Source organism: Corvus hawaiiensis, chromosome 6 (genome assembly GCF_020740725.1).
Source record: "Corvus hawaiiensis isolate bCorHaw1 chromosome 6, bCorHaw1.pri.cur, whole genome shotgun sequence".
In the NCBI taxonomy this organism is placed as follows: Eukaryota; Metazoa; Chordata; class Aves; order Passeriformes; family Corvidae; genus Corvus; species Corvus hawaiiensis.
This window is the reverse complement of record NC_063218.1, coordinates 47,016,715-47,043,282: the sequence shown is the minus strand read 5'-3', so window position 1 is coordinate 47,043,282 and position 26,568 is coordinate 47,016,715. Positions and strand designations below refer to the sequence as shown.

General features: G+C 39.7%; 1 protein-coding gene across 6 annotated transcripts in view; it reads left to right on the top strand.

The window, feature by feature from the left end:
* The first annotated feature begins 2,586 nt into the window (after window positions 1–2,586).
* CHID1 (chitinase domain containing 1) overlaps window positions 2,587–26,568 on the top strand; it is a 106,822-nt gene continuing 82,840 nt past the window's right edge. Inside the window, exons 1-8 of one of the 6 annotated variants that reach the window (XM_048307650.1) lie at window positions 2,587–2,631; window positions 5,676–5,818; window positions 6,994–7,143; window positions 8,515–8,647; window positions 9,591–9,635; window positions 10,992–11,098; window positions 12,374–12,435; window positions 22,548–22,640. In XM_048307650.1, the coding sequence (XP_048163607.1) occupies window positions 5,693–5,818; window positions 6,994–7,143; window positions 8,515–8,647; window positions 9,591–9,635; window positions 10,992–11,098; window positions 12,374–12,435; window positions 22,548–22,640 (716 nt within the window). In that variant the 5' untranslated portion in view covers window positions 2,587–2,631; window positions 5,676–5,692. Of the gene's footprint in view, window positions 2,632–2,767; window positions 2,943–5,651; window positions 5,819–6,993; window positions 7,144–8,514; window positions 8,648–9,590; window positions 9,636–10,991; window positions 11,099–12,373; window positions 12,436–22,547; window positions 22,641–26,568 lie in introns of those variants that run through there. The other 5 variants (XM_048307648.1, XM_048307652.1, XM_048307649.1 and 2 more) reach the window with 5 other exon arrangements.

The following is a 26,568-nucleotide window of genomic DNA, read 5'->3' as shown; positions in this document are numbered from 1 at the left end:
ATCCATCCTGTCTGGCTGTATTCCCATCAGTACTGCAAGTCATGCAGGTATCCAACCGCCTTTTCAGTGGCAGCTTAAATACTGCCAGCACAATAGCTGTGGCAGTACCAAGCTATGCATGAGCTGCAAATTCTTCTTGAGAACTGGGAAAATATCCAAGTGGTTAACACATGTGGATGTCTCTAGTTTTGTAACTGTACAGCTAAATGTTTCATTTGAAAGGGCTCAGTATGCAGTACACATACCCTGATTATTTTATGTCAGCCTCCTTTGACAGACTTTTGAGGCCTCACTTATATTCACCTTGCTCCCTGTCTTTTTGCCTCAACAAAGGCTTGTGCAATCAGGACAAATTGGGCATGTCTATCCTTACTGCCTCATAATTTAGGACTCATGTATTTCAGATAGTCTTGGTAGGGACAAGGTAGAAATTTTATGTGAATAAACAGGTAGCTAGCAGAAAGAGAGTTTGTAATGGGCTTTAGATGCATCCTGGCTGAAAGAAACACTGTAATGTGAACTCAGCTGTTACTCAGCACAGAGCTCATGCCAGGCAGAACCCTTTGCAAACACACTGAGTTGGTAATTGTGGAAAACATTTTGGTTTGAGCCTAACATCTATAAAACACCAGGCTGCCTAAAAACAAACTTAATTGGTTCTATCCATCCCAAGATGTTATGATTATTTAAGATATTTATAATTACTGTAAAATCAGCATTAAAGGGGAAATAGTACCAAGAAATCATTTCCTATTACACAAAATGTTTTGCATCACATTTGTTTGCCAACAAATCCACAGTGTTTGTCCCTTCCTTCCCATTTTATATGGGAATTACTTTAAAATTTTTTCAGGATTTCATTGCACTTTGGTACAAAGGCTTTAATAATTGCACTGACCTTTGTAAAACTATTACCATTCATCTGAATGTTTTCAGCTGGTGAGGATCCAGTTGTGAGAACTACAAAAAGGGAATTGTTCCTTTCCCTTTGTTACTTCTGTCAGATTTGTCTCACCAGTTAGTGTTTTCTTCTGCTCCTTATGATCATTCCAGCCTTTACTGGAAGCAAAAAGAGCTCAGGAGCAAACAGAATTGGTGGCTCCACCATGTGTAAACTCAACCATGTTTCTGTACTTGACATCTAACATTCATTTTCCATTTACAGAGAGCACAGTGTCTTCTGCCATGCCAGAGTATCAAACGTGCTGCTTTCAGCAGTAGAAAACACAAAGTTAGGGTAATATCATTATCACGAAACTCTGAATTTACAGAAATTTGGGATGGATCTAGTCGTAGAAGACCATGCATCTGCTTCACTGACGAGACTTTTGTTCAGAGGAAAAATATTCCTGTTTTTCTTTTCAGTGCTGAATAATGCTCATGAAGATCTTCACTACACAAGAGGGAATGAAAGAAGCGGGCAGTTCAGCAGAATAATGCAACCTTCCAATTCAGCTTCTAGAAGACTGCACCAAACTGTAACCAAGACAGAAAGCAGGTCACAGGAAGGCTTCTGTTGGGAAGCACACTGCTAGGATATGCTGGCCTTGCCACTACATCATGATATAACACATCCTTTTTTTATCAAGTCTTTTGATATGATATTTAGTCCCTGCAAGCAGCCTGTGAAATAACAGGGTAACACCAAAACTTCTGCTGCAGTAAAAATAGCTGTAGCGCAGCCATGCTGCATGCAAAAACACAAACTGTAGAAGGTCAAACCAGAAGAAAATAAAAAACTCAACTTAAAACAAAGCCTGTTAAAAGCCGTCTGAGATTTGACCCCTCCTTTCTGCACACCCTGAGTGAGCAGTATTGCTTGCAGACTCTCTGCAGCCTTGCCTATGTGATCATTTTGCCTCCAGGTCAGTGTGTGCATTTTAGCCCAAGCTTCTGATTTACCTACACTATTTCTCAGAATCACAGAAACAATTAGTTTTGAAAAGACCTTGGAGATCATCGAGTCCAATCTGTGATCGAACATCACCATGTCAACTAGACCATGGCTCTAACTCCCGTCTTTCTTTAGACACCTCCAGGGAGGGTGACTCCACCACCTCCCTGGGCAGCCCATTCCAATGTCTAATCACCTTCTGTGAAGGAATTCCTCCTAATGTCCAACCTGAACCTACCGTGGTGTAGCTTAAGGCCATTTCCTCTTGTCTCTTGTTGCTGGCTGCCTGTGAGAAGAGGCTGATCCCAACCTGGCTACAGTCTTTTTGGACAATTGCACTGAGTGATAAGGTCATCCCTGAGACTCCTCTTCTCCAGGCTAGGCCTGGAGCTCTAAAAATTCGCCACAGTTTGGGCTAAACCAAGAGGCTGTTTACAGGAATTTAGAATCACACCATTATTAGTATTTCCTTTTTTTCAGCTACTGATGAGCCCCAAAGCATCGCGCCCTGGGTCGGGCCGGGCCGGGGCAGCCCAGCGGCGGCTCTGCCCATGGGACTTAGCCGGGATGTGCCGCCGCTGAGCCGGCCCGGAGCGCCGAGGAGCCGCGGCCGCTGCCTCAGCCACCCCGCCATGTTGGCGCAGCCCGGCGCCCTCCCGCCGCCACGGCGCTGCCCGGAGCCGGCGGGGCGGGGCGCTGCCGCCCGCTCGCCCGCACTTCCGCGGCGGCGGCGGGCGGTACGTGGTGTCCGCGGGGCGCCAGGGCTGCCCGAGGGAGGGAAGGCAAGGAGGGAGGGAGGGGTAGAGGCTGGAGGTGAGGCAGCGCCCCGGCGGGGGTGACGCGGCAGCCGGGGGAGGCCGGGGCTGCCCCGCGGGGTCCGAGCTCGGGGGAGGCCGCGGCGCGGCTGGCGCTGAAGCACTGCTGGCATAGCAGGCGTGCGGGCTCCCTGGCAAGCTTTGGTATCTCGAGAGTCGGGCGAGTGTGGGAGGGAATTCTGAACGTCAAAGTGGAGCACCTTGCAAGAGGGAAGGGTTTAATGTTTACACAGGTTAGAAACGGATTTATTCCCACTCTTCACTCCTCAGTATAGCTTTTATTGATTTAATTTAAAAATGTATCACCAGTATGCTTCCTGATCTTCCTTTACTAAGTGATGCAGGCTCTTTCTGTAAATGTAGTTAGAATCTAGTTTTTTCTTTATAAATAAACTATCAACATTAATTTAGTATTGTGCAGCATCCATTTCGTTTCTTTGCTTGCTTATTTTGGACAGCCTAAATCTGTGCTAGCTTTACTCGTTTTTAAAAATTAGTATAAATTTAAAACAGCTGACCAAAAGTATGTTACCTCATGTGGAGGCTGGGGTTAAGCAACGTTTGTGACCTGGCTAAGAGAGGAACCTGGGCTTCAGATCAGTTTGTCAAATGATGTTTTAAGCTTTAAATTGTCCATACTATCAGTTGGACAAGGACACAGACAGAGGCAGTCTTCAATTCTGGTTGCATTTTTTAGTGATAAAGGAATTAAAGAGTGCCAAACTCAGACGGTTCTACTGAGTTCAGCTAATTTGAGAAGAGTTTAAAAATGGCGGAGAGTTCATAGAAGAAAAGCTTGATGAGGATTTAGCTTTGTAAAGCTTGCAAAATGCATGCTTATAGTTTCCATAAAGAGCATTTAAAGTTTGACAATTAATCTTCTATGTTACAATGGTGCCATCTACTTAATTTTCACTGATGTTGTTAAAGAAAAAGCTATTAAAATAAGTTTCCAACCAAGAGTTGTTACTGGACTGTCAGTAGCAGAAAACATTTTGCCACAGGCTCAGTTCTTCCCATAAATCTAGGAGTGGATGTTGACTTAACAATAATTGACAGATGGGTATGATCCTGTCAAGGAAATGAGCACATTTTGATGTCTAGTTAGAGTTCAGTGATTGTTTTTTAAACTTCTGTTCTTCAGCTGTTGGATGTTATCTTCTTTTCAGAGAAGTAGATACTGTTGCTAATTGTTTCTGAAAGTGAAATCAAACACCTCCAAATCAATATATACGAGCTTCTGGGTGAATTGATATCCTGTCCAAATAGTTAAGACTTGTATTGTCTATTCAGGCTCTCAGTTGTTCCTCTCTGCAATAGTTTATAGATCTTGCCAAGCTAGATGGAACATAGGAGATACTATCAAAAGCAACCTGCTTTGTCTCATTTTTTAGAATGTGGAAGACAAAGGGGTTACCAGTGACCTTGAAGTCAAAATAGAAGCATAAGACCTTAATTATTCATAAAAGTGATTTTCAAGCAGTATAGGAATTTAGCTTCTACTACACTTTCTGGATCTAAGAAATATTAGAAGGCTTATTGCTTTTAATTTGCAGTTTATAAAAGACTTGACTAAAATCTTCAAATAATTTTGTACATGAGGTTTTTAATGCTCTATGTTCTTTGGTGATACTGGCATTGTTTTTTTTCAAGCACTTCTGCCATCGTCCTTCTACTTTATTGCCTAATCACATATTCCTCTCTTTTCCTGCAGAATCCCTAAATCCTACAATAAATATCTCTGGTTTTTAAAATCTCACTGCTAAGCCAGACACATCCAAATATGAGCAAGTTTATTGGGTTGTTGATTTCATGTCTGTTTCATTGAGTACACTTCCATTGAAGCTTTAAGATTCCTTCTGCCACAATACTGAGGCTCAGTCTGCTGTTGTGGGATCCCTCACCTGATGTTTTGTACAGAAACAAAGTACTCAAACTTTGAGCAGTGACTTGTTATCAGTGCCAGTAGAACAAGTCTTGTAAATATGACTTGCAGAAATGAGCTTGTAAGTATTTAAAGTGAGTGGTAGAGTAATACAGAAAGCAAGATAATTTTTTAAGTTTAACAAAAATTAAGAATATTGCGGGAAATAACCTATTTTCTTCTCCATCAGGATCTCATATTTATGAGAGGCAGCTTGATACGTATTTAGAGCCCTGGTTCCCCTAATGCCAAATATTTTTTTCTCTGTGTTCTTATTCATTGCTGGGAGCTAGGCTGGGAAACCAGTGCAGCTTTTAAATGGGGAGGGGTTGGAAAACAAACTCTGTCTGTATTTGATTTTTTTTAAAGTCTTCCTGCATATACAAGGTATGATAGATGAACACACAACAGAACTGTTGTCTACTAATTCTCAGCTCCTTTATCTGGAGCTAGGACAAGCTGTCAAAGTCGTTCTTCTAGACAAAAGGGACATGCCTCCCCCTTTTTTTCTTCAATTTCTGTATCAGTGACTTGGCAAGGAATTGAAAGCAAAGGTCTCACCTGTTGCAGTAAAGGCACATAGCTGTAAGCATATAGCTGTAATTCTTTATATCTGTTTATTAATTTATGGCACACTGGCCAGGCTAGGTAGGAGCAGAAACAATGTTATCTCTTGGCTATAGAAAAGGTAAGGTGGTACAATAATTGTTCCATGTAGCAGACATTTATCTCAGCTGCAGCTGTAAACAGTTGTACTTCTTTAGGGGATTCTTTGAAAAGGAAGCTGCAGGGGTCCAACCCACTTCATCTGTGATACAGCTATTAAAACAAGGGACAAAAAAAGATGTTTGAGACTAGGAATAATCTCTTTAAATCCTCTGCTTTTGTTGCCAGAACGAAAGCACTATTAAAACAGTACTGCCTTAATAAGTTTGATTCTAGGTGGGAGATAAGAAAATTGCTTGACTTTTTTTAGACAAGAAAACTGAATGAAACTGTTATATTCCTCTGTTCACAGAGATTTGAACCCTTATGTTTTCAGGAGAAGAGAAACTTGACATGGGGAAAAACACCATGAGGTTTCTCTGTGCTTCACTTTCTCTTACCATGATTTGCTGGCTAGCTGAAGGTACCCTGTCGAAAACAGATGCAAAGAAAGGTGCTACAAAAAAACTGGAGGAAAAGGTAAGGGAAATAACTGAAATTCTTTTCTTATCTAACATGTGCAGTGAATTAATTGAGCTTTGGTAAATGACCTCTACCTCTGTTAAAACACTGTTAATGCATTTCTGCTGAAGCTTATGCTCACAGATAAAACTTGAAACTGTCCTTCAGCTTTTCTATGTGTCACAAATAGTTCACTTCTTGAAACATTTGATGTAGACTTCTGGAACTTTATCCTCCGTGCAAGCTGCAGAAGCACGAATTTTTGTCCCTTCAGGGAGCACACTTCCATCCTTTTGGAAAGCAGGGTGGGGAACAGTAGTTTGGGCCAAGAGCTCTAGGTCATTTACTGGTGGAATGGAGCCTTGCCAATGGGAAGGCTGCATCCTGATGAAAGAGTTTGAAGAGCCTTCTGAGCAGTAGTTCTTTTGCAGGCAGAAATGATTCAGAGTCCCACAATAATCAGAGCAAGCAGAGCCAGCACGCTGAAGTCTCTCTTCACTTGCTGAGCATGTTATTGTTTCCTGTCATTATGAATATACATCTGCCATTGTTTGTATTACTTACTCAACATCTACCAGGAAACAAATCTCATCTGCAGGTAGTGAGAATAATACAAGCTGTTAAGGCAGACCATATCCCTAAATTCCTTACACTGAATCAATAGATGGCTTCTGCATATTCACCATGCACATCTTATTAGGTCTTCTCATTCTGTTTTTATCTGCTGGTTCAGTTAAAGCATCTTCCCTAAAGAAGAGTGTTTAAAATCTTGACCTTCAGTAACCACAATGCAGCATTCTCAGACTAAAATATATCCAGTTTAAAAGTTGTCTTCAAATTCTTGGTTAAGAACTCCTAACCCCTTTTTATTGTTTTGGGGGTAACATGACAGAAGGCATTGATTAGAAAACAGAGCACCATCAGCTGCCATAAATTTCTTTACTCTTGTAATGTCTTGGGTTTTGTTTTTTGTTTATATGCTTTTTACCTTCCAAACAAAGTACGTGTACTGATGATGACAAATCATTTCTGAGTACTTCTGTGTTTCAGTTTTAAATCAAAGTGCTCTGCATCATTTAAAAGGAGTGCTCAGAGTTTAATGAAGTGATTTTTTGTTGTTGTTTTTAAAGTCTGTTGCCATTGAAAGTGGCTGTTTCATATAACTGGTTCTAATAACTGTCTTCTCTCCACAGAAGCTGCATTCTGATAAAAATGTACAAGACCGGGGATTGGTAGTTGTGGATCCAAAAGCAAAGGATATTATATTGGAACATAAAAGTTATTGCTCCAAGAAGATGAAGGAAAGACATTTCTCAGGAGATGTTCTGGGATATATTACTCCTGTAAGTTAATACAATAAATAAGATTTGTGCATTGAATGAATATGCAGCAGACTGCGCTAACCTGCAAGCTTGCATCCCTGCTTTAAAATATTTTAATAGTAATGGGAACTGCTGGTCAAATACAGTCAAATAGCCAGAGAAGTATTTGAGACCTGGCTTGGGGTTCAAGCCCTTGTTCTCCCATCTGTTTCTTGGGGGATGTCTAGGTCATATTGTTTTTCTTCTCCCTGGTGTTAAGCAATACACTGAGAGCAGGTAGTGGGTGTGCAGCTGCAGTGGGAACTGCAGGTTGTGCCCTGGCTGGGGAACATGGTGGGAGCCCCAGGCAAGGGGCCCTGACCTGGTGCTGACCCTTTGCACCACAGAGGGCAGAGGGACCTGTGGCACCGGCCAGGTGACCGGGGACTTGGACACAGCAGGAGCCAAGGACTCAGCAGGGAGACCCCAGACTGTCACAGGCATGGAGGGTACAAAACCCAGGGATTCCTTTGTTGAGGGTCTGTCCCTAAAGGCACCAGCTCCAGCTGTTTCTGCATTACTGTGCCATGATTAAATTATTTTAAGGATCCAGACATCTGCTGTGGGAAACCCAGGCCTGAGCTGGTAAGGAAACCCTGTCTGACTGTGTGAGTGTGGGATGTGCAGGGAGCCAAGAGGGGCACCCATGGGATCACTGGAGCCACCCACTCTGAAGGGGCCTTGGTCCCAGCAGTGAAAGTTTAGGGTGGTGGGAGTGTGACTGCTGGAGTGGCTCCTGGATGGTCAGACAGGGAAGCTTCCTTAACACTGGTTATAAGAGATATGATAGTATTCTCCTGTCAGTGGTGAGCCAGGTGAAGTTGCAGTGAAGTCAGAACAGGAGGGTTGCAATTTAAACCTGATAAATCAACAGTAACAATTGTATGCTGCTGTCAGACTGATGTCTTTTGCTATCCTGTCTCCTTCAAAGCATTCTTTCTTGAATGATAAAGGTTTCATCCTTTTTTTTTAGAGGATACTTTTCACTTGTTTTAGTCTTATACTGCTTAAAAGACAAATAGATGCCCTATAAATTTCCACCTTTCTCAAGTTCTCTTGAACATAAATTCAGAGTCTGTAAATTCAAAACTGTGTTGAAATCTACGAGCAAGTTCCTGTAGTTCAGGTGAATTAGCACTATTTGAAGATTGCCTTTCATATATCTGTCAGAGTTTCCAGAGTACTTTCTTATGTAAATGAAATCAGTATCCCAGAAGGTTTCCTCGAATAAACGAATAGGGATCTAGCAGATGGTTACATTTCTGTTAAAGAGTTTATATTGGTCAAAAGTTAAATGAACTGTATATCTTGCTTCTGAGTATCTCACTTTTTTTCTCTCCTTTGTTTTTCAAGTGGAACAGCCATGGCTATGACATTGCTAAAATATTTGGAAACAAATTTATGCTAATCTCACCAGTTTGGTTACAAGTGAAAAGGAGAGGGAAGGAAAGGTTCCAGTTCACTGGGCTCCACGATGCTGATCAAGGTGTTATTTTCTTTTTCTTTGAATGTGAATTGCAGTATTGTTGCAGACTAGATAGCTTTGGCATACTAGGTGGGTTTTGCTGGCTCTGCCTCATGGTGAAGTACTTTCATCCATTCATTTTTTTTTTGGGTTTTCTTCAAAGTGAACTTCTTTCACATGTGTACATAGTTTATTTGTCAAAAAATGTAGGTAGGAAGATTGGCTTTTCCACCATGCTGTCCACAAGGCCCCTCTTAAAAAAATGGAAGGGCAATGTACAGGGAAAAATAGTCTTTGGTGTTGCACTGTGCAGTTGTTCACCTGTTGTGGGTTTTGGTTTTTTTTTTTTTTTCTTTGCAAAAACCTTTAGGTGAATTTGTTTTGGAAAGGGAAGATAAATTTAATTTGAAGAGAATTTTTTCCCTTCATTGTGAGGAAAGTGGTAGCAAGTTTAAATTTCAGCTAGTATATACTAGTTCATGGTTTTGAAGTTGATTGAATGTGGAATTTCATTTGAAATAGCTATAATTCTTACCATGTTAGTGCCTACTAACAAATTCATCCTAGAGCAATGACTGCCAAGAGGAGTGGATGGGACACTTTAAAGGACCATCTGAAAAAATCAAACATTCTTCCCAGGTGATGCCTGGTGGCTGCAGAAGTGTTGTTCTGAGTAGGCACTAGGGTAGTTTCCACAGGGAGGCAGGACTGAGCAGGGAGGGGCTGGGTGGGGACTATTGTAAGACTGTAGCGAATGCTGTCTATGCTGCGGTGCAGGTTCATGGCTTCAGATTCTGTGCATCGCGGGATGTTCTGTCTGGGTGGATTATGAACTGGTAGTCTGTGGCAGGAAGATATGTATAATGAAACTATGCTACATCATTTGAGGAATGCTTGAAAATATGTTGTCACTGTCAGCATCATTTGTATTTTATCAGCTGTCTTACTTGATACTGTTTGACAGGCTGGATGAAAGATGTCAGAAAAACCTCCAAAACCATCAAAATAGGTGAGCCTCTGGTTTATGTTTGTTTGCTTGTTTTTTATCTTCTTTAGCTGCTAGGAAAGGAAAGGACGGCTTTCTTCCACGTCTGTATGGGAGGAAGGGAGATAACCTTAGAACAGTTGTATGAAGGAAGATGCCTGAGAAGAAAAATTAAAGCAGTTAACTATAGATAGTTAAGTAACTGAAGTGTTTTCCTTCTTGATGCCTTAATGTTTTGCCTCAGCTTCTTGTCTCTGAATAAATCCTGGGTTACAGTGCCCTCCCTGGAGGGATACTAGTATATAACACTGTGTGCCTCCCTGGGGAAGGAACTCTTCAAACTTGTTGCTTGGGTTTCTGTGTAGTTAAAAAGAAAAAAAAAAATACAAATCTGAGTCAGTCAGTCAGACTTTCCTACATGATAGGATTTTTTTTACTTTCTACTATCCTACATGATAGTAGAAAAGTCCTGCTTTGTCTCTTCTCCCCTTGAAGTTGGGAACTCATGGGATGTGCTACAGTGTGTGTCTTTAGGGAAAATGGCAAACATTGCTGTAGAGATTCTATTGTGCCAGACTTCTTACATTTGTCTATAGCAAGAATTCAGTGGAACTGTGAAATGCTTCTTGATTCAGAAGGGAGTATGAAATTTGAAATGCATTAGAAAAATTGAACGCTCAGTCAGATATTTTAACGTACTTCAGCTACCAGAGGATAAAGCCTTTGAAATCTCTCTATACTCTTCTAAAACACTCTTTTACAACCTTGGTAGTTAGAAAAGGCTTAGACATAGCTCCACTTTTCCTGTGGGCATGATGGTCAGCTGCTCCAACAGCAGTTTTCCTGTCTATGTTTTTAATGTTTTGTGTTTTTAGAAAAAGAAATTACACAAGCTCAAGTGCCCATGCTTTCCAAAAGTAAACATTTGTCTTGGGGCCTCGAGTTGAGTAGAAGAGTGAAGTAATATAGGGCTGTGCATGGAGTAAATTAGTTTGAGGTGAACTTTTCTACCTCATTATTGGGGTAGAAGAGATACACAACCTAAAGATTGCTGTCTTGTGTTGTTGCTGTTTTAAGACTACTTGAGGCCCTAAGTGGTAGTTCAATTAAGATTGCTCAGTCGAATGAAGGTATCTTCTCTTAAAACTTGCGTCAGTGCTGACCATTAACTAAAGTTAAAATGAAGAAGAATGTTCTACAGTGCCAATTTATCTATGCTGCTGAAATTGGTGAGAGTGAAAAAGTAATGATCTCAGTGATAGGATATGATTTTTAGTGGCCTATTTGCTTGTATCTGCTGTATTCTGTTTCTGCAGAAACATTCCAGTGTAGATAATAAATTCTTAATTTTCACTACTGATTGACAACTTTGCCTGATAGTGCCTCGAATTTTGTTTGATGGCTGGACTTACCAAGACTTTGAGAGTGTTTTTGGCAGTGAAGATGAGATAGAGGAGCTTTCCAGGAACATGGTTCTTCTAGCCAAGGTAAAAAACCTATTTATGATGCTTATACAATAGTGTGAGATGATACTTGATTCCTTTTGTAATAGATGTTTTCTCATTTCTAGTGATTTTGTATTCTACAAAATAAAATTTGCTCAAAACAATAATGAGGCAGGATTCTTAATAGTGTGTCTTGGTATGTGTCCGATTTCTGTGAATATGAAGTGTAGTAATGCTTTAGTGCAGATGACTGAGTCTAATGTGAAACTACATCAGTCTGATCAACATAACCTTGTTGTCATTGGCAGCTGCACCCGTGACTTTTGCCTGCTTGAAATTTCTTTTACATTTCTGTAAAAAATGTAATTATTGAGCTGTGGCTAAACTGCTTAATGGTATTTTCTGATAGGCAGAAAAAGGGTCATGGGTGCAATGAGTGCTGTTTTCTGTACAGGAATACATTCAAGCTCAGCGTGGTAGAGCAAGGAGTCTCTTTTAATACCAAGAATAACTCACTGGATATGTGTTACTGAACAGTTTTGCGCAGGTCTGATCAACCAGTTTCCTCAAAATGTTAAGAGACTGGGGAGAGGAGAAGAGGAATTTTTCTAAGGTTTCTGGCCAACCTCTTGCCTAATGGCTTTAGAGCTATGCATGTGTGGGACTAGACAAGTTGCACCCAAAAGACATTCAGCATTAGTGGTTGATTCATGGAAGCCTGCTTATTGTCAGAATAAGAGTTCTCACTTACTACATGATGTAAAGAAATCTTACAGTGCTCTAGAGGAAGTTGGATGTAGAGTTAAACTGAGTAATTGCTTAAAATTTGTAACTGATATATCAATTTTAGGTCCTCAGTAACAGTTGACCTCTTAAGGAGGTCAACTCAAATACAACAGGATCTTTGATCATGCTAAGAATAAATTATCAAAAGAGAGACTAATTGTGGGAGATATTTGGGATCATGTCTATGCCGAATTAGCATTTACATCTTTAGACTCAAGAGATAGTCTTTTCCCAATATACAAGTAAAAGTGTGTCCAATTATTTGCTTAACAACCATCTTTCATTAGTGTCTGAATTTTCCTTAGACAATATTGTTTATTCTGTAAGAGTAGACATCGTGGATAAATAATACAGATTTTCAACTTTTGCATGTTTGTTAAATTATTTAAGCTTCTCTTGGACTTCTCCATGAAATGTTGTGTTAAAGATGAAGCTGATATAAGAATACAAAGCGTGTTCAATCTGTAATAGTACAAGAAAAATAACTGCATGGTCATTAACTCCATATTGTTGACAATTCTCTTTATTTAGAATGAAAATTTTGATGGTTTTGTAGTTGAAGTTTGGAGTCAGCTGGGAAACCAAAAGCAAACGTAAGTAGAAATCTCTAGGATGCGATTCCTAAAAATTAGTTCCTTTAAAGCATCCTTTTAATTTGTCCATATTGATTTGGATATGTCTTTATAAATAAATACACTTCATTCTAGAACAACTAAAGGCTGTTCTGCTTGTCTTACAATGAAGTAGAAGGCTTTATCTCACTCTACATGCGATCAATTATTACATAAGAATCTTCACAGTGGGTTTAGCAGGTCACATTAGTCTTTCATACTTGAGTTTTGCATGATGTAACTGTTGTACAAAGATGAAGAGTGTACCTCAGTTGCACACTCACTCACATATTGGCACTGGTCTTTATCATAATGTTGTTTGGTTTGGGTTACTGGGTGAGGCTTGGAACAGTGGGATGCCTTCAAGACCTGAGGCAAACACCAAACTTCTGCTTCACAAGGTAAGGGCAGAATATGGTGGTGAAATTAATGATTCAGTGCAGGAATCTGAAGATTTTGTGTTCGTTTCTAAGGAAATTCAGGCATCCATTTCCCTAAAGCACAGTATTTCTTCCAGATGTCTGTTGCCTAAAGTGTCTGGGGGAAAATAGCTTCAAGAAAGCTGCACAGAATGTAGAGTTCATTATGGAGGGCTTTCACCTTTCAAGAAATGGTTACTTCAGGTTATTCCGTTTAGGGCAAATGCTGCTGACTGATGGCATATACTAGTTACATCTTGAACTGAGTGTACTATTAGAAGTCCTACCTTTTCCCTATAAAATTAACACTTGGGAACAAAAAATTGAAACTGCAGAATCTTTATAGCTTTGTCAAGGGCTCTGTAAATTGCCCTGCAATGAATAATTCTTAAACTATATGCTCTTGCTCATAATTATGTAATTTGCCAGGCTGTTCCTAAGAGCTGATCTGTATCCTGATCGCTGAACCTAGTGCAGTGTCTTATTAAGTCAGCCACGAAGGTGACTGAAACAATTAGTAACTGCCAGTCAGAAGTGGGTGGTAGTGGTCATTTTATTTACTGTGCTTACTGTATTTAAGTAAAGTTGATGTTTTTCCTATTAGTTAACTTAACATGGATGTAAGACAGACTGTGTAACTGTCATTGTAAGACTCACTGAAGATCATTTTAAACACACTGGCATGAAAGTGCTGTGTTGCAAATGAAACTCATGAGCAAAGCATACTTTTCTATTAGCTCCAGGGTGAGTTTATTTGTGGCATGGTAGCAAATATTGCTCTCTGCCAGGAGTAATGTTGGTTTAAAATAGTGCTGTTTCACAGAATCGCAGAATAAACTGAGTTGGAAGGGACCCCCAAGGATCATTGAGTCCATCTCCCGCCCCTGCACAGCACCATCCCCGAGAGTCACACCATGTGTCCAGGTGTGTTGTCCAAACATTTCTTGAACTCTGTCAGGCTGGTACTGTGACCACTTCCCTGGGGAGCCTGTTCCAGCGCCTGACTACCCTATGGGTGAAGAACCTTTTCCTAAGGCTCCAACCTAAACCTCCCCTGACACAACTTCAGGCCATTCCCTCAGGTCCTGTCATTGGTCACCGGAGAGAAGAGATCAGTGCCTGTCCCTCTTCTTCCCCTCAGGAGGAAGTTGGAGACTGCAAAGGCCTCCCCTCAGTCTCCTCCAGGCTGAGCAGACCAAGTGGTCTCAGCTGCTCCTTGTATGGCTTCCCCTCAAGGCCCTTCACCATCCTCATGATCCTCCTTTGGACACTCTCTAACAGCTTTGTATCATTTTCATATTGTGGCACCCAAAACTGCCCCAGCACTCGAGGTGAGGCCGCCCCAGTGCAGAGCAGAGCAGGACAGTCCCCTCCCTTGCCCAGCTGGCCATGCTGTGTCTGATGTACCCCGGGGCACGGGTGGCCCTCCTGGCTGCCAGGGCACTGATGGCTCAGATTCAACTTGCCAGTGAGCAGGACCCCCAGGTTCCTTTCCATGGCATAGTTTATCTAGCCATGTACTGGACATTTTGTCCAGAAGGACACTATGAGAGACTGGTGTGATAAAAACTGTTTTTACTAGAGGAGGTACTGCTGTTTAGTTGCCTTAGCCTTCAGTTACCTGTTATTTAGGTGAAGCACCACTTCCATATTCACTGTCTGTCTGTTATTGATAGAAAGGAATGGGAAGTATTTTCCATAACTTGTGAAAAGGAAACAGTTATTCTCACACAGTATAATGGTAACTGGATCCTTTTCTCTGAGTTGGTAATGTTTGATCATATGTGGCCACCTGCGAACAACACTTTAGGATTATCCTAACTTAAAATGTGAGATTGTTTGTCACAAAAGCATAAATAGAAACAGAAGTTAGGAACTGCAGATTTTCCTCCATTTCAAGACTTGATCTGATTTAAGTGCTTCATTAGAAACTCATCAGTGGTTTTTTCCTCCTTTTACTGCCACTTCCCTAGAAATGGCTAGGGTGTTTAAGTCGCACGATGCCTTGGGTTGGGCTTGCAGCATTCTGAATGATGCCAATTTAGACAGAAAGCTGAAGCTGGGCTCAGTGTGCAGTAACAGCTGTCTTGTAAATGTATGAGACGCACATCATTACATGGAAATTTTGTCTCATGATGCTTCTAAGTTGTAGGACCGGTGTCTTCATTTTGAGATTAAGTGTGTTTGCCTGTCACTTGCGCTGAAACTCGATGGCTTGGCTATCCAGTGCCCCAGGAGTTTTCCCTGATAATGTTTTTTGGTGCGAACAGCTTCTTTGAACAGATCTTAAGGAGCAAAATTAAGTGAATTTATTACCTTGGAAAGTCTGTATTTTTATTGCACTTTGGGTGCTATTACTTTGGGATCAGTTCATTTCACTTCGAGTAGCAGCGCAGAGTTTTTTCTGATGAATGGATAAGCACGGGTGGTCTTCTGCTTCGCTTGTTCCCGTCGAAGAGTTGGAGCAGTGCAATGCCTCCTTTAGCCCACTGCGTGGCAGTATTGTAACGTGAGTCACACCTGATCTTCCTTCAGGTTGTGTCTTTCCTAAGTGACAAACACCGGTGGGAAAGTTCTTAACCTTGCAAGGGTCGGGGTTCACAGGAGATGTCAGCACAGAGATGAACCCTAATCCTCTGGAGAGGTGAAGTGTTTGTAGGACAGTATTTGTGTGTGCTCCAAATAAAGCATCTGTCTTAGCTGTTAGGTGCAGTGTAGCCTTTCCTGGTTCAGATCCTTCAAGGTCCAACACCTGGAAGTAGCTTAATGGGACAAAAGATCAAAATGATACTCCTGGGAACAGACGTTTTGCCTTCAAAGTACTTTCAGAGAGGTCTGACAATACAAGGAGATCTGGCTAGCTAATACAGTGTATTCATGTTATTTAAAGTGAACACATTTTACTTTAAAAATGAATTTTAAAAATCCCTTTTTTTTTCCTGACATACAAGAAATAGTCTCACATAAACAGTTACTAATACATTGTTGAAACTCAACACAGGTGCATAAAAAATATGGGAATATGCTGCAGCTGCCAGCTTGCCTTATGAAATGTTAGAGCAATGGTGTCGATCTAGGGAAAAATATTTTATGGTGAATCATTATGGTTTTCATTTTTCAAAACCTAAATTAAGTGGGTACCTAGCTATTAAATTAACAAATGGCTCTGAATTATTCAATATATTTCATATATCTGTGTTGAGGGGAAAGCTATGGAAATTATTCTTGTCATGTTTTTAACTGTGTTATGGAAAGGATCTGTGATCTCATCCAATGCACTGCCTTAGTGGTGCAGGAACACTTGGTACAGCGCAGGTTTCTTTATGAGCTTAAAATGACTACAGGGGGATTTGCTCATGGAATATTTGTGCCCAATACAATGTTTCAGCTACGAAATCAGTATCCACTCTCTAAAAAAATGTGCAGTGATACTTTCTAGCAGAGTGCACCTAGAAGCAAGTGAGTCTGAGAAAGAGTTTGAAAACCTGCAAATTGGTGTCCTAATTCACCAATAAACTGGGCTATGATTTGAAAACTACTTCATATACCACAAACCTGGATTAATTGCAGCTGAAGGTCTCTTCTCAGATGACCTCAGCTGAGCAAGTGTCCCCTTGAGATACCCTTTTTCAGTAGCTAAACTTGCATATTGGAGGGACATTTTCATAACATATGCTCTCCCTCATGTCTTGATGTTGGGGCTTGAAAAATGCCTAAAAACTTTGTGATTATTAAATTCTGTAAGAATCTTCATGTAACAGGGTAACAATGCTAGCTCTTCTGTAACACATAAATCCTGTGACCAGCATCTTTAAGAACCTGCAATCACTGAGCACTTTTAAAATTAGGTAAACTTAGACACCCCTCTGTCAGCCCTTTGCATGTTTCTAGAAAACCTTTATTTCTTGGGGGTACTCAATTCAACTTAAAAAATGAGTGAAAATTTTCCCATCAAGGCCCAAGGAGTTACCTAAGGAGAGTCTTCAGTTTCCTGTTTATTCTAGCTGGCATCACAGATGAGGTGAAATGTTGCTAAGAAGTTATGTTTCTGGCATCTACTTAAATGTGAAATTCTGTGGTTTCAGGCTCATTATGTATCTTCTGGTTTATGTCTTCTTAGGCAAAACTAACTCAAACTAGTTTGGGCTTTTTCAAGAACAAAAAATTTTCCAATCATTCTGGTTCAGGGTTATAGAATTGTTCTGTAATGCTTAGCAGACTAAGGTCCTAAATCATATAAATCCTTTGTGCTGCTTTATTTTGCATATTCGTTCATTGTGGATTTTATCAACATTATCAATTTTTCTAAGAGAATTATGTGCCAAAATATATTTTCCTGCTTTCATGTTAGATATCCTGAGCAGTCTCTTCTCTGGCTGTTCATGTAGGAGCCTTGGTGCCTCAAGTCTTACACAGTAGTGCTGTATGTATGCTTTGTATACTTTCACATGTATAAAATGGCATTAGGTTCTTCTGTTTGGGTTCTTAATTTTAGAAATAGCACCTGTTCCATCTGAAGAACCTGAATTGTCTTATTACATGTGCGTGGACCTGTTTTGGGGGCTTTATACTGAGCACTTCAGGCTCTTGCAGATGTCTGATACAGGTACTTTGAAGTACCCTCTATAGCACTGGTACCTACTTCTTCCCTGTGTTTTCTGGGAATAGAATTATTAATATACAAATCACAGTGGTATCAAATTTAATGTGAAATGAAGGACTGCATCTAACTGATGCTGCTTCCTTTCATGCTAGCAATCATTGCACAGTGAAAAAGTGTTCAGCTACCCACCTTTTACCCTAACATGTAGGAAAGTAGTTTCCTAATAGAAATCTAAATGCGCTGAGATATCCTGTGCAGATGATACCTCAATTCTAATCTGTTTTGCTGCTTCTCATAGTTTAAACCTACTTCTTAAATAACTGTCTTTTTTTTCCTAAAACTTTCTTGCCTGATTTTGCAATAAAATATTCCAAGTTATTCATCCCATGGCATTTATGTTTAGAAATGTACATGGCAGAAATATTGAGAGACCTGAGCAAGCAGAGGTTCTCCTGCTTATTTAGTTAATGGCTAGACAAGACCATGTCTCACTTACTAATCTCAGCTGTGGGTTTACTGGGTGGGTTTATTTTTCTCCAGAGACCTGGGTATGTTGTGAAAAAGGCATAATATACTCATAAGACTCTCACAGGCTACATAAAAATGCACACAATATTCTGATCAGTCCAGCATTACTTGACAGATGGCACTGCCATCACACAGAATCAATCTGAAAAATGTGGTATTTTTTTTGTCACTCTATGCAGAAGATGACCTTCAGGCATCTTATTAATGTTGGTAGAAGTATAGGAGGAAAAAGCTCTTCCAGCAGTTGTATCCTTCATGTTAGTCCCTGAAAAATTAATCTATTAATCAAAGATTTGCCATAATTCACTCCAGTTTCTTGGTATTAACTAGGCAATGAAATGGCAGAAAAGGGCAATTTCTTCTTCAAGTAGACAGCTTTATTTTGTCCAATTTTCTTGACAAGGCATAAATTTTAGGGAGTAGTGACTCCCAATTTGTGCAAAAAGGTGACTGAAGTTGGAAAGTTGCAGAGCTCTGAAGGGTGATGTAACTGAAAGGAAGGGTATGAGAACCTTTTATGTCTTCTGCAAGGCTTTTCAAATGCATCGACATCCCACTCTTATGCACTGAAGTAAACTGTTCTACAAGGTGTCCAAAACACAGTAGGCCAGAAATGCTGGTGATGCCATGAAGATTTTTTGCCTTTTCTTTTATACCCCTGTTATACCTTTTTTACAACTTCTGTATTCTTAGTGCTTTTTGCCCACATTTTTGGGCTTGTTTGTCAAGCTGAGAGACTAAACATTTTAGAAGCTTCGTAGCTAGGGATCAGTATGCCCCAGACCCCAAGGTCCTCTCCAGGACACATTCTGTAAACTAAGATAGAACCATCCAGGGGAAGGCTCCTTGGGGAGGGGGGCTCACTCGAGCCTCTCATTGGGGAATCTTTGATAGATATGCTAATTAGTAAAACCTATAATGTTATACAAGATCTTTTGGGGATGTATATCATGGTGTCCTGCAGTGGTAGGGAGGAGAAGAGAGATCCAGCAGGCAGGAATTGTGCAGCAAGATTGATTTATTTAATTATTTTACAAACTCTTTTATAGACTTTTTTCTTCATAGTCTAATAGGAAGAAGGATCAGCCACACCTTGGGGTGATTGGCTAAAATCTTAAAACATCCATTGTCAAAATATTTTTCTACTGTACTATAAACAAAGCTTTGCAAGGTCACAGGTGTTCATAGCTCATAGAACTCTACTAATATCTTCTGTGAGGGAGAAAAATATCTCACTGGACTGGAAAGAAGCAAGAGAAATTCTTGCTAGCTGCATATTTGTATCCACAGGTGTATATTGTGGTGTGCATTTCAGTGCATTCGACCTGGACGTGTGCACCTAAAGAGCCTTAAAATAAATATCAAGGTAAAATCCCTTTTCCCCTTCTAACTGTGCTTGACTCTTGATTTTAAGACCAAGAAGGCGGCATCACTGGAAGAAGTGATTTCTGCAAAAATAAGCTTGCCACAAACTTTGGGTGATGAAAATTTGGAGGCCCACATACTTTATAGCGGACAAGGTACTTTGAAGTCATAAACACTTGGAAAATTGACCTATCAAATAGTACTGATAGGAGAAGGCCTGAAATAGTGTGAATGAAGTAGACCTTACTTAGCTCAAGATAGAATCTTAAAGCTGCCAATATTTTAGTAGCTACTCTGAAGTTAAGCTTGACTATAGTGAAGTGTCTGGTAAATATTTAATGAAGCTTCTTTAGAAAGATTGATTCTATTCCTACTTTCCTGTACCTCATTATGATGTTTAAAATGTCAGTAGCTTTTCTTTCAAAATTGCCAATGGTAACATTGGAGAATATTGCATTTAAAACACTGGAAAGCACTGTTGGGACACAGTAAAGTTTTAAATTATAGCACAATAAATGAACATTCTGATATTGCTCTTTAGGGGAGAGGGAAGAGTGCACATTTGATTTACTTAATCTGTCTTGGCCAGCACATGGAAGTGAGCCTAAATTAAGTCTTTAGCTGTTAATCCTGCCTGATCTGCCAGAAAGCGTTCAGGGTCCAGAAACCTGGCTTGACAGGTTAGTGAGTAGATATTAATCTGGGTTTCTTGAGCAAGAATGTGCAGTTTTCCAGCTGTCCCTTTTCTTCTTGACCTCCTTCAAGTTGAAGATAATTATTTTTCAGCCATATCAACACTGATTTAATTTTGTGGGGAGAGGGTAGGAAGTGGCTGTTTAGATGTAGCCTGTTTTAGAGTCCTGAGTGCACCAACAATCCAAACTGCATTCCTGCTCCTTTTTCAGGCCACAAATCTCTGTCCTGTGTTTACAGTTGTAGGTTTTGGTTCTACACTATATATTTCAACATATGACATTTTTTATGCAGTCACTGTTCTTGTGGTTATGTCACTGCCTTTGTGGATCAGTTTTTGCCTCGGCAGAATGGGAGTGAGGGTGTTAATCTTGTTTCTAAATGAAAAAGATGTTACTTTGTTCTGTGCCTTTGATAGGTTCTTTTGTACGATGCTGCCCTTCTTTTTATCCCCTCATCTTCTGAATAGTTAAAGTCAGCAAATGTTTTGCATGGTGCAGAGTTCTCAAAGCTACAGTAGCAAAGGCAGCTAGGCAGAGAAGAGAGATCCCTGCTGTTGAGCACTGTAGAATAATCTCAATTGACTAATTGATTCTTCGGTCAAATTTCTCTTATATGTAGCATCTCTGACATCTAATAAAGGTTGAGTTATGCTGTAGTTTGGGCATATTTAGTTAAAAAGGTCACTAAGCCATGAGATACAAATCAGTGGGAAAGCTTGCTTACCTAGTTTTAATACTGATGATAGTTTTTGATAAGATTATGTCATGTGGGAGTTGTGATAGATGTGTATATTTATGTCAATAAATGCCTGTTTAGATTAGTGTTGTAATTTTTTAATGTGTTCCTATGGAAAAGGATTCTTCTATGCTATAATTGTTTTTTCTGAATAGTGACACTCCTAATGTGGAATGCATGTGGTAAAGTAACAGGAGGGAAAGCTGTTGGTTTCCCAGAGTGGGAATGGTAGAAGTACATGCCACAGACAGACCAAAAGCTGATTCCTGTAATCCCATGTCTTCCTCCAGAAGAGAAATATAGGTGACAGTGTGATAGTTCATTGTTAAGGGCTGTTCAGCACAGCCAGCTCTCAAATTGTAAGCCCAAAATATTGCTGGTATTGGGAAAGTGATAAAACGTGCTTTGTTTGTTTGCCAGGATTTTGAGAGTAATGGCTTTTGTAGGCCCTAGGAAGTTTTCATCAGGCAGCGAACCATTTCAGGGGAAATGAAAACACTTGGTTACCTTCGGATAGTGTCTACATTGTGCAAATCAAGCATAAGCACTGTGATGGATAATCATATTGGAAGAGCAATATTTTCAGAAGAACATCTCTAGGATTATGCTGCCTTGAAAGGCATGACAGTAGCAAGGTGTTGTTTCTGAGAGTTCAGGTCTAATCCTGTTTAAGTGGAGCAAACAGCTTGGATGATGGCTTTTGTCTATTCTGCCTTTCCTGCTTAAGCACTTTTAGCCTCCTGGAATGGGTGGTAAAGTTGCTTTTCATTTGGTTCTGGTTGAAGCGTAGTCCTAAACAGATCTAGAGTTCTGTACTAATATCATCTGACTGTGTTTGTGGATCCTCCTGGCCAGCTGAAAAATAGGAAAGTTAACTTTGTTCTGAAAAATCAAATGACTTAAGAAAGGCACTCAGAAGGGCCATGTTTGTAGTGCAAATTTAAGGTAATATTGAATTCCTCTTAAGATGACATTAAACTTTGGTTCTGCAGACTGAAGGGTTTTCTGTTAACATCGCCCTTCCAGTCAGGAGTGCTAAAAAGAGTTTGCATAAGAATTTTTAAGTTTATTTTCCTATTGAAATACCTAGAATATGGATATGAAAATCAGCTTTTGTGGAAGTCTTTATTTAAATGATGCATACAGAGATGCTATTTCCAGATATGACATTGTCAAACATGTATTTTGTAGGTATTGAGAAACAAAAGGATTATTTATACAGGGAAAAAAACAGCAGAAAAAATGTTTCTAAACACAGGCCTCAGAACTATCCCTTGAAGATTGCATGTTTTGCTGTGAAATCATCTTCACAAATTCTTGTGTGTAGCAACACTGTGACAACTTTAATCTCTTGAGCAGCTGCCTCTTCAGAACAGCTTTTGGTTCTTCTATTGATCTAATTCTTTTCACCAAAAATGACCTCAAGAGGTGACCTGCTCTGATAAGATATACTGGCTTGTTTTATGTGCTAACAATGCATAGTTAGATTAAAATAAAACTAAGAAAAACTTAAACCCCAAGGTGATCACAAGTTCCAATAAAACTAAGACTGTCCCGAGCAGTGCAGTGTTCATAATCCTTAAAGAAGAATTCCTAATTGTTGTTTTCTGCTAGGATCATTTGCAGCAAATTGTGTTTGTCTCTCTTGCCAGCTGCATCTTTTAAATTATTACTACTGTTACTAGTTCTTGTCAATATATAGCAGCAGTTTTCCTGCCTTTCCCTCTAACAGTATATTTATATTTCAGGGAGTTGATTCACTTGCTCACTCACCTTTCTGAAGCTCTGCATGAAGCACAACTTAAACTCATACTGGTCATCCCTCCTGCAGTTGCAGCAGGGTGAGTATTCCTATTTAGAGGGCAGGTTCCAGATGAGAAAGGCTTTCTTGTCTGATAAACAGTAAGTTCAAAGCTTTGTTTAAAGCTGTGCAGTTGAAAAGAATAAGAAATTATTTGAGTTTGATTGGTAGTCCTTTCTCCATGCATGTTGTGCTGAATTGTCTTGGTAACTATGTGCATTCAGATATACCTCTTAATTTTTGATGTGATAGAGGAGCAACAAGGAATGCTGGACCTTGTTCTCCCCCACACTCCAGGTGGGGTGTCATGAGAGCAGAGTGGAGGGGCAGAATCCCCTCCCTTGACCTGCTGGCCACACTTCCCTTGCTGCAGCCCACGATGTGGGTGGCTTTCCTGGCTGCAAGTGCACAGTTGGCTGCCAATTGCATAGTTGACAATGCAAGATTATTTTTCCCCCCCCCCCAAGTTTCCTTTTTTCCTTTAAGCTGTTCAGCAACCTTATGCCTGCATATGAAAATTCAGTAATGTAAGTCAAACAGAGAAGCACTGTTAGGTGTTGGAGTGAAAGCTTCTCTGGACTCAGGCCCAGAGGAAAGCCAAAGCACAGGGGTTGAATTAAAACCTTTGGATAAGCTGAGATACATGAAGTCACACCAAAGTGAAATAGAAATATAGATTTTTAACTTTTAGTAGGTATATATGCTAAGTGCCTTAAACATTAAAAAGCTGCATCAGAGACCTTAAAACACAGTTCTTACTGCAGCAGTGTTACCTTTTCACAGAATTTTTTACTATAGACAAAATATAGCTAGAACTATACTGTTCACATTTTTTAGAGTGTTCACATAAACAATAAGAGCTGATAGAAACTGTATACACAAATCTGTGTAATACTTATGTAATACTTGTGTAAGACTTACGACTGTTAGAATTAGACCAGGATAGGTTAAGAAAAGGAAAACTAGAATATTGTGTTAGTCTTATTGGTCAATTAACAAATATAATCCACACTTCTGTAAGAAAAAATAATTAGAAGAAACTAGAATTAGAAGAAGAAGCTGTTTTCTGCCTGCTGTTTGCTGTTGCTGCTTGGCTTTATCATGTAACCCCCTTGAGCTCTGCCTTCAAGAAAGCTATGAGACTATGAAATAAAGAACTTAGCAGAACAGCAGCCTCCTCTGCTCTTTTACCCTGGTCCGAGAAGGAAGAGTATCCCATCAAAAGCTCAACAGTTAGGTACTTTTTCAAATGAGAGTCAGTAGACAGCTAAAGAAAAGTATGACAGTTTCTTATTTTTCTCACCTTGGGCTGTATCGCAGTATGGATAGGCTCACAGCCAATACAGATTATGACAGTTTAACAGCACAGTTTCAGGATAGCGTTGTACAGCCTCCTAAATTTCTTGTAGGCTGTCACATCTTTCAGTGTACATTCATTTTCAAAGTGCCAAAAAGGCTAAGAAAATTGAATGCCTGAGCAGTCTGGTAAATGTTGGTTCTGTGTCTGGACTTTCCTCTGCAATGACCTCAAGTTTTTGTTGAGTTTTATGAGGAGGTCCTATAGCATGTGAGTGGAAATAAAGCATTTCTGCCTACAGCTATCTGTGCAGACTTAAATGCATCTGGCTGAAAAGATTCAGGGATCCTGTAGTAGGTGACTAAAAGGGTGTCTGTGTGCTGAGATCAGTTAGCATCTGCCTCATAACGGTGGTGTCACCTCTTCTGTAGGTTGGTAATGTAACCCCATCCAAACCAATTCCAGAATATACATACTTCTTACCACCTTAAGACTGTAAGCCTGGAACAATATCTACCTAATTTTGTTCTTCAATAGCTGCCTGAAATCTGATTTCAGTTTATTTTTTGTAAAACTATGTACTTGAGGATATTTATTGTCTCTTTATATTTTCCTCTGTTGCATGCTGTAACTGATTTATATCCTTATAAGAAGTAGCTAGTTTAATGCAAAACTCACTTTGCTTCTGTGTGGGGCTGGCCATCAAATTTTGATAGGCGGAGAGAGAGAAACAATGTGTTGAAGACTGTGGCAAAAAATCCCAATGAATTCCATGTAAATTGGTAAAGTAGAGAGTTTTGTAAAATAATAGCTGTGCAGAGCCCTTTACTTAAAGGACTGAAGGCCTAGCTGCATTTTGAGGAGATTCCTTCCTATTCCTCAAGCACCTTTGCTTTTACCTTGGTTCTGGATCATTATTCCTCTAATTTCTTGCAGATTTCTCTGGGAAATTGTGGGCCTTTGCATCACATGAATTTTCAGCAGTGTTAACAAGTACTTTGAGTTTCTTCTGATTTGGTTAAATCAAAAATAATGAGAAGTTATTATGTCTTATCTCCTCTCTGTCATTTATTCCAATCTTTCATGCTGCCCTCTTATGTCCTACATTTCATCCCAACTGATAGTTACTTTTAAAAGTAATTTTCTGTTGCTATTAATTTTAGTCTATTACAGGTAAAGCAAAGGAGAACATTTTAAAACATATTTCTAAAATGCCTTATCAGTCACTGCATCGCACAGGTGCTTTTTAAAATGCTAATGCATGCTCTGGTAGAATTTGAGTGGTTGCTATAAACAGGGTTCGCATTTGAAGTCCATTTGCACTTTTGGTGGTAGGGAGAAAGTGGAGAATAGTGCAAACCTCAGCATTCCTGTTCCTTGTGATACCTACTGATGTTACCAAGGCCAGCCAGAGGGACCTAAATCTGTTTTGTTTCTGTAAGTCACATGGGACTCTACAGTCTATTTTTTCTAAATCCCTAAACATGAGTTGGAGCCGCTTTAAAACCTCTGGATTCTTAAACATGTTTTGCCTGGATGAGAATTTGCATTTTTAAGGTAACTATCGATCAGGGCTGTTTCTTGAACACCACACTGAGGTTTGGATCTTGTGTTGTCACTGCTGCCTCCTGCTGTCCTGCATATTGACACAATAGTGAGGTCACAGTTCTGAAACTTTTCTGATCTGGGATTTAGGGATGCCCTATTGGAGCTGGGAAGAGATGCCTATCTAAAGTGCAGTTTTTAACCTGAAATAAGTTTTACATGCCTGTCCCTAAGTGGCCTGTTTGTAGAGGAGCTGTGAGAAATAACAACTGTAGTTTATATAAAAATCTCAAAGTCTCACTCCTCTAAACCAATTATATATATCTTTATGCTTTCCTAAAGTTTTTGGGATATATCCGTAAAACTTCATTGCCCCAGAGAATTCATGAGTCATGTTCTTTTCAATCAGTAATCTTACATAAGCCACCTGTCTGTGTCTTCCATGTATGTATTCTTATTGCATTAACTAGAGAAAACACTTTAAGTTTTTGAGTAAACGGGTTGTTGCAAATACATTCATAACTTACAGAAACATTTTAAAATATCCACAATGTCAATGCATACTTTAAAACTTAGAAATACATTGGATTCAATGATATCAATAATCAGAATCCTGAAACTTTCTACCTTACTTGACTTTTTGGATAGCAGTTGTACTTGAAAATATTTGATCTATAGGATGCCAGGCTTGAACTGAAAAGTGCCTCCTACTGTGTATTAAATATCTTGTGTCTTGAAATTCACTTTGGGTTTTAACACTTATGCGTGGTTGAAAGTGTGCTTTAACGCATCTTACATTCTTAAGTTTTTGGAATCACTGTAGATTGTTAATCAAAAATACAGCAAAAGGCATGGAAAAAAGGCTAGGAGTTGAAACACTGTCCCTTCTGTGTTTTACCCTGATTAAAATTTAAAGAGAGAATAGTCAAATGTAAGCAGTTTATTTAGGAATTTGTAATTTAGACTCTTTTGATATGCATTAAGATCAAAGTGGTCTGTCAGCAAATGCTATCTGAAAGGAGACGCTTAAGAGCTAAAAATACTAGTTTGCTGAGGGAAAATCTGTCTGGAAAATGCAGCACTGCACATGACATCGAGTGTGGGATGCAGGAAGAAAGCATGTTGG